The sequence below is a fragment of the Pelodiscus sinensis genome, chromosome 1 (assembly GCF_049634645.1).
Source record: "Pelodiscus sinensis isolate JC-2024 chromosome 1, ASM4963464v1, whole genome shotgun sequence".
Lineage (NCBI taxonomy): Eukaryota > Metazoa > Chordata > Testudines > Trionychidae > Pelodiscus > Pelodiscus sinensis.
The window spans coordinates 157,067,239-157,079,379 of NC_134711.1; the positions used below are offsets into that span (position 1 = coordinate 157,067,239).

Sequence of the window (12,141 nt, forward strand, 5' to 3'; positions counted from 1 at the left end):
CCTCACCAGGGAGGTCCTGGCAACCGCGTGGCATCAGCACCCAACGATAGACCGGCCCATTTGGACTTTGGAAACGAGCACCGACTGGTGGGACCGTGTGGTCCTCGGACGATGGGACGACTACCAGTGGGTCCGGAATTTCCGAATGAGAAAGCGGACCTTTTTGATGCTGTGCACCTGGCTGACCCCCGCGCTGCAGAGAACCGCCACCCGGCTGCGGGCACCCATCCCCGTCAACAAGAGGGTTGCCATCGCGCTGTGGAAGCTGGCCACACCGGACAGCTACCGCTCGGTGGCACACCAGTTCGGGGTGGGAAGATCCACCGTTGGTGTTATCGTCATCCAGGTAAGTCCCAGGGGGAGTGAGATAGGGGAGGGTGCTCCACTCCAGGCCCAGGGACACCCAAGACTCCAGGCTGGGTCGCTCAGGGGTTTCGACCGTCCCTCCCTTGCACCGGCCCACTGGTGGGGGGGGGGCGTGGGGCGAGGGGGGCCCTGTGTGTGTGTGTGTGTGTGTGTGTGTGTGTGTGTACAGAGGGAATCAAGGGGGGGACCCAAGGGAGCGCACACTCACCCCTGGCTGTATGTAATGTGTTCCCTTGTGTTTCTCTGCACCCTTCTGCAGGTCGTCCACGCCATCAACGACGTCCTGCTGCCAAGAATCATCCGCCTGCGCGATGTCGATGAGACCATGGCCGGCTTCGCTGCCCTCGGGTTCCCCAACTGCGGGGGAGCCCTGGACACCACCCACATCGCCATCCGGGCCCCGGAGCATCGAGCGGGCCATTTCATGAACCGCAAGGGGTACTGCTCCATCGTCCTGCAAGCCCTCGTGGATCACCGGGGTCGCTTCCTGGACATCTACGGCGGCTGGTCCGGCCGGGCACACGACGCCCGCATCCTCCGGAACTCAGGACTGTTTCAGAGGTTGGAGGCGGGCACCTACTTCCCCCGGCGGGACTTGACTGTCGGGAATGTGCCGATGCCCATCTGCATCGTCGGGGATGCGGCCTACCCCCTGATGCCCTGGCTCATGCGGCCCTACACGGGGCAGCCGGACCAGAACCGGGCCCGGTTCAACGACCGCCTCAACCGGGCCCGAAACCCAGTGGAGCTGGCGTTTGGACGGTTAAAAGCCCGCTTCCGTTGTTTGCTCACCCGTCTCGACATGGGTGAGCAGAATGCAACAGAAGTGCTGGCCGCGTGCTGCGTGCTCCACAATATTGTGGAGCGCAGTGGGGAGGCCTTCCTCCCTGCATGGGTGGCAGCTGAGGCACAGACCTTGGACCAGCCCGACACAGCTGCCATCCGCCAGGCGCGCCAGGAGGCGGTGCGCATTAGAGAGGCCCTGGTGGACATGTTTGCCCAAGCCCCGTAGCAGGGTCGCTTGGGTCACCCCAGAGTACTCCGTCCCAGCTCCTACCCTTCCCCACCTCCTCCCCTTACCTCCCCCCTCCCCATAGTATAGTAAAGCGTCGGGTCACAGCACATCGCGGCCGTCATCGAGTCTGTTCGTCGGGTGCGTCGGGTGTAGTTAGGGTTTTTCTTTTAAGTTAGGCTAGGGTTTAGGCCACCATCGCCGTCCTGAGGAACAGCCAACAGGATTTGGGACTTGTGTCGAAGGCTTACATCAGTGCCATCTTCAATGGATCTCCTGGCTGTTCCTCTCCTGAGGCCCGGAAGGCCCAAAGGACTGACATGGCCAGGAACACCACAGTCATCCGTCGAGGGATCTCCTGGCTGTTCCTCTCCTGAGGCCCGGAAGGACCAAAGGATCGAGGTGGCCAGCAACACCACAGTCATCCGTCGAGGGATCTCCTGGCTGTTCCTCTCCTGAGGCCCGGAAGGACCAAAGGATCGAGGTGGCCAGCAACACCACAATCGTCCTCCCTGCGCCTAACTTATGTTTTTGAATGTGTACTGTACTGCATATTGTAACCATTTTTTTCTGCTTGTTTGTTGCTATGTAAATATAGTTTCTGGTTTACATCTTTACTGAAAAGTCTCAAGTATTTCTTTATGCGCCGCGAACCAATGACCACTGAAAAAGCCCCCCCCCCCAGTGATAGAGTCATGAATTTGTTGTCCACAGTTGTAACCCTCTTTAAATTGAAGTGGCTAATTGGCATCTCACATAATTTCTGTACAGTTACTAGAGGAACACAATAACCACACAAGATTGAAATGAAAACAGAACTTTTTATTTACAAAGGAGGGGGGGGGAGCTTTAACTGTGAGAAGGAGGGGGGGACCTTTAACTGCGAGAAGGAGGGGGGGGAGCTTTAACTGCGAGAAGGAGGGGGGGACCTTTAACTGCGAGAAGGAGGGGGGGGCAGTTACTGGGACGGGTGGCCCCTGCGAGCGCCCCTCTGGGGGCGGACCTGCCCACGCTGGGCAGACCGCGTTGGGGCAGCCTGCACGCTGAGGTGCCCACGAGTAGGAGCACGAGTAGGAGCACGAGTAGGAGCACGAGTAGAAGCACGAGTAGGAGCACGGTCTTCAGGGTTAGGAGCAGGACCATGAGCAGGGTCAGGGTCAGGAGCATGAGCAGGGTCAGGGTCAGGAGCAGGAGCAGGAGCAGGAGCAGGGAGAGGAGCAGGAGCTGGGAGAGGAGCAGGGATAGGAGGGGGCATGGGCTGTGCTCCCGGAGGGATGGCGGGGGCATGCGGTCCGGCCATGCCATAGTGGATGGCATGTATTAAATGTGCCGTCAGGGTGCCCATTGTGGCACGCATCTCGCGGCATTCCTCCAGGAACGCAGCCCATCCCTCCTGCCGCCACTCCTGGTCCCCCTGCACACGCTCCGCAATGGAGGTCTGGATCCCCTCCACCGCGGTGACATGACGCCGAAGCAGCTGGTCCCGGTGTCGGAGCCTGGTCCTCCGGGCTTGGGCAGCTGGGGGTGCCGCTGCTGCTGGAGTCGCTGGTCTGGTGCTGGGTCCCGCTGCAGGGAAGAGAAGAAAGGACGGGTCAGTCAGGCAGGCCATCCACTGTCCCCACACTTCCATGCCCTCCACCCCAGAGCCCCAGGTGACCGCACAGTTGTGGCTTGGGCCCACTCAGTTCCCCTCCTGCTCCCGGGGGGTGTTGTATGTTGGCAAGAAGGACCACCCCTGGGAGTAGGGTCCTCCTTGCAGTATTGTAAGCACCGGTCTGTATCCTGGCTCCGTGCAGGGCAGGAGGGTGCTTGTGCTGCGTTCACCTGTGGAACTCCCTGCCGGTGGACACTGTGAAAAGCTTAGGGCTAATCACTGGTGTTTGACAGGGAGCGAGATGCATCCCCACGCAGTGCCTGGGAGCACACCTGTCAGTGGCGGTCTGGGCTCTCAGATCCCATTGCGTGCGATATCTCCTGGTCAGAACCAGAAAGGGTGACTGGGTGGGGGGATGTCCCATCCTTGCAGCAAAACTCAGGGGCCCATCTCCCTCCCACTATCCCTCCCGCAAGCCTGGTAGCCCAGGGACAGGTGTGGCCGCAGTGGGGACTTCCCTCGGGGAACCTGCCAAGGCACTGGGAGCAGGTGAGCAGCTCGGTGGCGGTCCACGGTCACAGGACTGTGACGCTGCACTTATCCCAGGAGCAGCTGGCTGTGCCTCACAGCCAGGCCTGGGACAGTGTGCCATTCCCTGTGCTGCACCCCTTGGTGGAGCAGCAGGCTCTGGGCTGAGTCCCTCGGGCCCTGGCCGGTTCCAGCCGGCATCCACCCTTCCCCCTGATCCCGCTGAAATGTGTGTGAGAAGCACGGTCCCAGCCGTGCCCGCAGCTGCCTGCCACGGCCACCTGCCGCTCAGTCACCAGGCTGCACGTGGTTGCACGTGCTGCTAACTGCCGCATGCTATGCAGCGTGCAGCTCACGTGGCCTGAGTGACATGCTCTCCCCTTCCCCCCTCCGGACACTTGGGTCTCGCTCCCCCCCGCCCTCCGCCCCCCGCCCTTTGGGAGTGTAACCTTCAAAGACTCACCAGTGGGTTCCTCCCCGGCCACAGAGGAGCTGCTGGAGGGGGCCTGCTGGGTGGCAACGCTGGCCTCCTCTCCCGAAGCGCCGCCGCTGTCGTCTTCCTCCTCCGGTTCGGTGGGACGAATGATCGGGGGGTGCTGGCAGGTGTCAACGGGGACAGCTGGGCCTTGCGGGGCTGGCTCGCCCAAAAATGAGTTCAGCCGCTCAAAATAGGGGCAGGCATCAGGCCCTGCTCCCCTCCCCTCCGTGGCCCGCACGTACCCCAGCCGCAACTCCTTAACCTTCGAGCGGACCTGCTCGCAGTTGCGGCTGGGGTGCCCTTGCTGGGCGAGGTTCCGGGCCATCCGGGTGTACAGCTCAGCATTCCGGCGGCGGGACTGGAGGTCATGGAGACCCTCCTCCTCCTCCCACAGGTCCAGGAGGGCCTCCAGCTCCCTGGGGGTCCAGGATGGGGCCCTGCGCTTCCGGCCCCTGGGGGCTTCCTCCTCTGCCCCGGGTGACGGTGGCTGACCACCTCGAGCTGCCATGCCTCCGCTGAGGTGGCTGGGCAGCACACTTGCCACGTCGCAGAGCTGGGAAGGGAGGTCTCTGAGGGCCTCCTGCCACGTGCGGCCAGTAGCGTGCTGGCTCTTTAAGCCCTCGGGTAATGCGGAAGTCCGTGGCTTCTACGGGGTCTCCCGCCGTCCAAACCGCTTTTTTACGTTTCTTCTGCTTTTCCGGAAAAGCTGTCTACACTGGCCCTTTTCCGGAAAAGCTTTTCCGGAAAAAGGACTTATGCCCGAGCGGGAGCATCGTACGGTTTCCGGAATAGCGGCTGATTTTGTACAGTACAGCATCGTTGCTTTTCCGGAAATTCAAGGGCCAGTGTAGACAGCTCGCGGCTTATTCCGGAAAAGCGGCTGATTCTCCGGAATAAGTGGCCCAGTGTAGACACACCCTAGCTGTTTACCGGGTGTGCCTGGCTTAACGCCATTCTTATCACACTTATGAGCTGAGACTGAGGTCAAACTTGTTTACTGCTCAGTAGTTTCCCAGCTCTTAGAGCCGATAAAGCCCAGCTGCTGTTTGGGCTTGCAGGGTCCCAGGCTATTCTAAACTGAGTATAGCAGGGATGGAAACTTTCATCCCAGGCCTGCTGTGCTGCAGGACTCACATATGACTTTCGTGTGACCTCTTTCCCCCCACAAATCTACTAGGCTGCCCCTCCTCCCCCCAGGCTCTAGTGTGAGAGGAAAATGTGGGGAGAGTCTTTCTTTTTCTCAGTCGGGAGCCACAGCAGTAAGGTATGTGTTTGCTTTTTGCTTGTTAGGGGGTATTTATTTATGTATTGCTTCTCGCTTTTGTGATTTTTTCTTTCCTGTGGGTCAGCAGCCCCGACCCTAAAAAGGTTCCCCATCCTTGGACTGTGGAGACAAGTCTGAGGGATGGAGTCATCCATTCTATTGAAGGCTGTACTGAGATCAAGGAAATCTTTGTCCTTCCTTATTTTCACCAGCAGAAAGGAGAGGGTATCTATTAGGTGGAGTAAGCACAGTGACACTTCTACTGCAGAACACTGCTGTTTTTTTTTTTGTTTTTTTTGTTTTTTAAATGAAGATCCCACCTTTCTGTATAACTGATGAAATCAGGTTCTAGAGCATTTTGGAATCAGTGGACTAAAGAGTCATATAAATGCCAGCCAGTCATTGAAGAGAGAATGAGGGTGGGGTAATAACTTGTATTGGACCACTTCTGGTGGCAAGAGAAATAAGCTTTTGAGCTTACCTGGAGCTGTTCTTGACATTATTAACTCATGTCCTTACAGGTCTTTGAAAGGTACTTTCTCTTTGCACAACCTCAGCTAGGTTGGCTTTTGCATCTTAGCAGACGAGCATTTCCCATAGGTGTTGTGGACCCCTTTTTAACTGATATTCTGAAGGGATTTTATATGAAACTGTCAATATTATGTGTTGCTCACAAAAGAACAAGCACCACTTTGCCTAAGCTAGCCCCCTGATCTGAGCTTGAACTTTACATCAAGACACAAATTGTGTGGCTTAGCCAGCTGTGTGTGTATATAAAATAAGTGAGTCCAATATAAAAATCAGCTACTGCAATATCCAAACACGTATGGGGGCAGCAACATGTGCAATTTTTATGTGGGCTAATACTGACCCTATTGACTCTGAGCATAGTGAAGTATTTTGGGTTCTCTTCTTGGCTAAGGATGCCATGCAAATTTCCTGCGTGATCCAGGGACTAAGCCAGTGATGCATATAAAGACTTAGAATGTTTGTCCTCTTTGTGGTGTGACTGTTTTACAAACCTGAGAATGGTGCAGTTGTTATTGGTTGCTTTTTCAAGCTTCTTTCATTGATTTTATTTAATCATTACTTTTTTGCTGTCATAAGGATGACTGATGTCTCTTGGTTCCCACCAAAAATTGACATGCTGAAATACTGGGACAGTTCTCATGGGATTTTCCAGCCTGATTGGAAGCAGTAAATATTGTATCATAAAGTGCATTAGGAAGCCTGCTGTGAAATGTATAGCCTAATTTTGCAGATTCTGACAAGTTCAGATCTGCATCTAGATACTTCCAAAAAGCTTCTGTGTGCTGAATACACAAACCCAATCTCTTAGGATTACCCAGCACTACTTAGTCTGTTATGGAACTTGTTCCTATATAATTCTCACATAACTTAGGTAGCTGCATCCATTTTAAAAAAATATTTCTCTATAATCAGTGATAGAATTTACATGCAACCCATAGCATGTTGGATGGTTGCAATATAAATATAAGTAAGAAATTATTTCAGTATATCAAAAGAAGAAACCCTGTGAGAGAATCAGTGTGTTGGTGAGTTTACTAGAGCAAACAGTGGAGCAATAAGGGAAAATAACAGTACTGCAGAGATGCTAAGTGATGTCTTTGTAAACCTTTTAGGTGATCTAATCCTTTCTGAGTGATACTGTAGTGGAGCGCAGTGGCCGCCCACTGAGCCGGAGGAGGAGGACCCCTCCAGCCACCATGTTGGGCTGAGGCTAACCCTGCTCTGTCACATGACCGGAAGCCAGGGGGTGGGCCCAGGACTATAAAAGCCCAGGCAGCAGCCTCAGGTAAGGCTGAGCCTGCCAAGAGGCTAGAGGCCTCCCCTGGACTCCCAGCCTGGGGAGTGGGGACTGAGGCCTAGCCAGGGCCTCCTACTTGTCAGGGCCCAGGGGTAGACTACCGGCTTCCTGCCTGGGAGGCAGAGGCCCTGCGTTGCCAGCCTACCTTCCCAGATGCAACGGAGGAGCCACAGGGCCAGCCTGAGCCTGTGCCCCAGCACCTGCCCCGGGACCGGGGGAAGCAACCCCAGCTGTGGCCCCAGCTACCTCGACTGGAGGCCCCGCCGGGGACTGCCACGGACCCTGACCCGGAGGCCTGGCCCAACCGCCCACCACTGCCGGCACTTGGAGCCCCACTGAGCCCCAGTGACCTACAAGCAGTGAAGGACTGGACCAGAGCGCCCCGGTGGGATGAGACTCTCCTGGAGTCCCTGCCTCCACCACCCGACACCCAGGTACCATCTGAGGGGGAGAACGGAAGTGGCCCGGGGTAGCGGGGGCCATTAAAGGCCCCTAGGCCAGCGCGTTTCGGGCTGGAGCCCCTGCTGAGCCCTGGCAGCCTGCACTGCTGCCCTAGGGCCCTGGGCTGGGGCTCAGTGGAGTGGGTGGGCCTGCGCCCCCCCTGCCACCCACCTATTGGGTGGCAGCCTCCCCCCTTCGCCACTGCCACAGGCGATCAGCCTGCACCCCTCCTGAACAAGGAACTCCCTAACTGTGAGTGTTTGTTTGTTGCCATGCCCTGAACTGAGGGCCTGGCCACCCCTTATAAACTGAAAGTGTTGGTTTGTTGCTGTCACCCCCTGAACTAACGGGGCTGGCCTTAAAGGGGCCGCGCAGTGGAGCGGAGTGGCCGCCCACTGAGCCGGAGGAGGAGGAACTCCTCCGGGCAGGCAAACTGACTACAGATACCAGTTAAGTTACTTTTACAGACTAAGGGTACATCTATACTTGCTCCCTAGTTCAAACTAGGGATGCAAATGTAGCCGACAAAGATTGCTAATGAAGCAGGGATTTAAATATCCCATGCTTCATTAGCATAATCTCGCCTGTGCGCTATTCCTCTCACCAGCTTATTCAAACCAGGAAGTGCACTCTGGAATTCATTAGTTTGAATCAAATCTCTTGGTTCGAACTAACGTTACTCCTCAAAAAAAGAGGAGTAACGTTAGTTTGAACGAAGGGGTTTGTTTTGAACTAATGTATCATGGAGTGCACTTCCTGGTTCGAATCAGCTGGTGAGAGGAATAGCTCACAGGAGAGATTATGCTAATGAAGCGCCGGATATTTAAATCCTTGCTTCATTAGCAATCTTTGTCGGCTACATTTGCATCCCTAGTTCGAACTAGGGAGCAAATGTAGATGTACCCTAAGAGAGTAGGTTATATAAACACAGGTCAGGGATGGTCTAGATCAGTGGCTTTCAACTTTTCCAGACTACTGCATCTCCTTCAGGGGTCTGATTTGTCTTTTGTATCCCAAGTTTCACCTCACTTTAAAAACTACTTGTTTATAAAATCAGACATGATAATTTTGTATTTTTATAGCACAGTGTTACTGAGAAATTGTTTACTTTTTAATTTTTTATCATATAATTATAAAATAAATCAACTGGAATACAGTATAATTATTGTACTTATATTTTGGTGTATAATATATAGAGCAGCATAAACAGGTCATTGTTTATATGAAATTTTAGTTTGTACTGACTTTTTACTAGTTTTTTATGTAACCTGTTGTAAAACAAGGCAACGATCTAGATGAGTTAATGTACCCTCTGGAAGATATCTGCATACCCCTATATTTAGAGCTATCAGCACCCCAACTGAAAGCCGCTGGTCTGGATAATACTTAGTCCTTCCTTGAATGCAGAGGGCTGGACTAAAATATCTCTTGAGGTCTCTTTCCACCCTGCAATTCTATAATTCTAAGTCAAACAATGCTGGAAAAAAGTGACATATTAAAGAGCAACATACTACTTTAGCCATATGATGTATATCAAACAATTCAAGACTGAAGTGGGCGAGTTGCTGGGAAAAATTTCAACCGTGGGAAGCTCATGATACCATCTATATGTTTTGTTAGTCTTTAAAGTGCTACCAGACTATATGTTGTTGTTTAAGTTTATCCTGTACAAACTAACTCGGCTACCCCCTGAAGCTTCTTTTTGTAAAGATAGGAAAAAGTTTTGTTCCTCCTAGTGAACTTTAATTTCATACCAAATAATGTCAGAAATGATAATTTAATAGAACTGCAAGACACGTAGAGATAAAGAAAAATCACACCTCTCTAACACCTTTTAGAATTCTTTAAATATGACAATTTATTGGCTTGTCAAAAAGCTGGTGACAAAGTCCACAGCAAGTGGCTGTTAAGAAAATTTGGTAGCAGTGCGGTAAGGAAGTTTAGAAACTGGCTAAAGAAAGGAAAATGAAGAGTTGGAATGAATGGTATTGTTTGCAGGATGGCAAAAAGATTATCAGCAGGTACCTCAATGTTCTATACCACAACCAGTGTGGCTTTATATATTTGTTAATTATGTGACTGTTAACTTGGTGAACTCCATATTTAATTACATTTTTAATGACCACACTAACAGTTTCTTATCTGCACAGATACCATTTATCATCTATAAATAAAAAATATTGAAGTCTAATTGACAGGGTATATCAATAATCCCATGTACAATATTGGCATGGCATCGTTTTCCCGGCACAAGGGAACTGGTATCATTGCCCCATCCCTCAGCAGCTCATCCCAGATACAGCATGAATTTCAGCCCATAGATCATCCAACTCCAAAGGTACTACCCTTCTCTGAGGGAGAGGAGGAGGTGGGGGGGGGGGAGAGGTGAGGTGGATGGATGACCAGGAGAAGGAAATGAGAAGGGAAGGATATATTTGTAAAGAATGATGAGATGGCAACAACCTCCCTCAGCTTAGCTGGATATCCTGGATGGATAGATAACATGGACACCTTGTTGCATCTCCTTCTTTTGCATAGATGCATATAAAGTTATGTTCAGTATGGTGATAAGTAAATAATAGCTTCCATAACCATTGCCAAAAGACACCACTTAGTGGAATATTTCCAGTTGTGTTCAAATCAGAGATCCTGTTTTTCTTCTGTTATCTAACTATGAGGGAAATACTCCAAGCAACCACTACCCTTTTAGTCATACCACGGTAAAACTTATGAGAAAGTTTACTCTGCTTACTTTCCATGCTGTGGCTCATTCCTTCCCAAATTATCTCACATGAAGAGGTCAGGAACTAGGCCACAGTCTCTGCTGCTCCCAGTCAGAAACTCTTTTGAGGTTGTGACTCAATCAACTAGATTCAAAACAATGGTGGAACTGTACCATGCTGTATGTGTTAGAGTACCACTGTGAGCTGTTGTCCTTAATGGTGGGTTTAATTCCTGAAGACAGGACTTTGAGGAGAGTGAATTTGGTCAGGGCCCAGACGAGGCACAGGGTTGTTCTTATTGTGTGGCCCACTATCTCTTGGTTCAGGGTGTGTGAGAGTTCAGGGTGTGTGAGAGGAGAAATAAACTCAGGTTGGTATGTTAGGTAAGAAAACATGACTAGTGAAAAATCAGGATGTTTGTGTTGATGAGGGTATGGAACGGTGTTGGGTAAGGGCAGAAAGATGTGCACAGAAGGATTTTGATACCGGAGGCGAGGAAAAGATTTGTCCTTTAATTTTGTGCTTCTGTTTCTTTTTACTTTCTCACTTATTTTTGGTTTATTTCTTTAATTCCTCAGACTTTAGTCTTTTCCCTCCTTTCTTCACATTGCCTTGGTTTTCCATTCTTATCTCCCCGATCATTTCCACCTTTCCCCACTTATTCACTCTTTCTCTCTCACATTCTGTCTGTCTTTTTCTATCCACTTCCCTCAGGTCCAGTATCCTACCATACTCCAGAACTCACAGGTGGTGCACTGGAGATAGGGAGATGCTATCCCATGTTGGGTATGCCAATTCCCTGCATATAATAGCAGTGCAGCAGAGCTCCCGTGGGCTTAGTGGACGTTCACAGGCACGTCTGCGATCTCATGTCCATGTAGCTGTGACTATCTGGAAGCACTTGGTGGGGTGGGGGAGAATGCTCACAGGGGGTTCTTATACAGGACATGGTCAGCAGAGGACAAATATGCGATGAAGAGATGGACCTTGAAGAGCGTATGTGTCTGCAGATCCATCAGGTGAGGTTTACAGAAATTAAAGGTAAAAATATTGTTTTTAGTGAAACCAGCAAAGACATGTACAGAGAGTGGTGAATGCATTTGTCAAGGAGGCATGTCCTAAACAAGATCAAAAGATGGCTACAAAGGAAACTATTGAAGAATGCGCCATCAGTGACATTTCACTACCAAGTCTCATCTGAATGACTCATATTCTGTCATCAAGAAAAACAGGGTTACTAGATAACAACTGTGGAAAAAGTAATTAAAAGAACAGGGGAATTTCATTCTTGTTATAAAATATACAAATGAGTTTTCACTTAATAACTCTATTTCCTGCTGACAGTGCTCCATTTTTCCTGTGTGTTTTTGATATTGTATGCTGTCTATGTAGAAATCTCTCTTTTCCTATGAGTGGCACAGATCAAACTGATGTGAGATTACTTGGGGGAAAGTTCTGTGAGAAAATTCACTTACAGTATGATCTAATCAAAAACATTTTGTGTATTTTTTTAAATGTCATGTTAGAAAAAGAACTGTTAATTCTCATAAGGATATGGTGATAGTGAAGTGTTTTCTGATGATGAAGTATCAACTGCCAATTTCTCTTCTAATTACCTTAGTGGGATTGAAGGCAGTGGTAGAGAATTTGGCCTGTAGTGTATGTCATCAGATATACCAACTCTCTGGATCTTGAGAAGGGTGTAGAGCCTGAACAATGGCCCTGTAGCTGGAGGCAAGATGAGACACCTTGAGATCTGTCCGATCTGGAACCAGGGTATGATTAAGTGGTTTGGGGCAAATACATCTGGGACTCATTATCCTCTCAGACCCAGGTGATGCACATAGAAGGAGGAAGAGGAAGAAAGTGGCTAGTTCTTGAGGAAAAACTAGAATGAAAGGAAGAAG

General features: G+C 50.8%; 1 protein-coding gene and 1 long non-coding RNA gene across 2 annotated transcripts in view; one reads left to right on the top strand and one right to left on the bottom strand.

Annotated features, from left to right (window-relative positions):
• Positions 1 to 2,284: 2,284 nt before the first annotated feature.
• On the bottom strand, positions 2,285 to 4,897 carry LOC142819898 (uncharacterized). Its single transcript, XM_075908662.1, has 2 exons — positions 3,964 to 4,897; positions 2,285 to 2,944 (listed from the first exon to the last, which is right to left on the bottom strand). Exons 1-2 carry the CDS (start codon positions 4,484 to 4,486, stop codon positions 2,337 to 2,339), a joined length of 1,131 nt encoding a protein of 376 aa, XP_075764777.1. The 5' UTR covers positions 4,487 to 4,897; the 3' UTR covers positions 2,285 to 2,336.
• Positions 4,898 to 4,914: 17 nt separating this feature from the next.
• Positions 4,915 to 12,141, top strand: part of LOC142819906 (uncharacterized) — a 92,812-nt gene continuing 85,585 nt past the window's right edge. The window contains exon 1 of the long non-coding RNA XR_012897589.1: positions 4,915 to 5,242. This is a non-coding gene — a long non-coding RNA (uncharacterized LOC142819906). The remainder of the gene's footprint in view (positions 5,243 to 12,141) is intronic.

Excerpts from the sequence above, each read along its gene's own strand:
- LOC142819898 (XM_075908662.1), bottom strand. The coding sequence starts at position 4,486 with ATGGCAGCTCGAGGTGGTCAGCCACCGTCACCCGGGGCAGAGGAGGAA. Across the intron at positions 2,945-3,963 it reads GGCCGGGGAGGAACCCACTG|CGGGACCCAGCACCAGACCA; the intron begins GTGAGTCTTTGA and ends TCTTCCCTGCAG.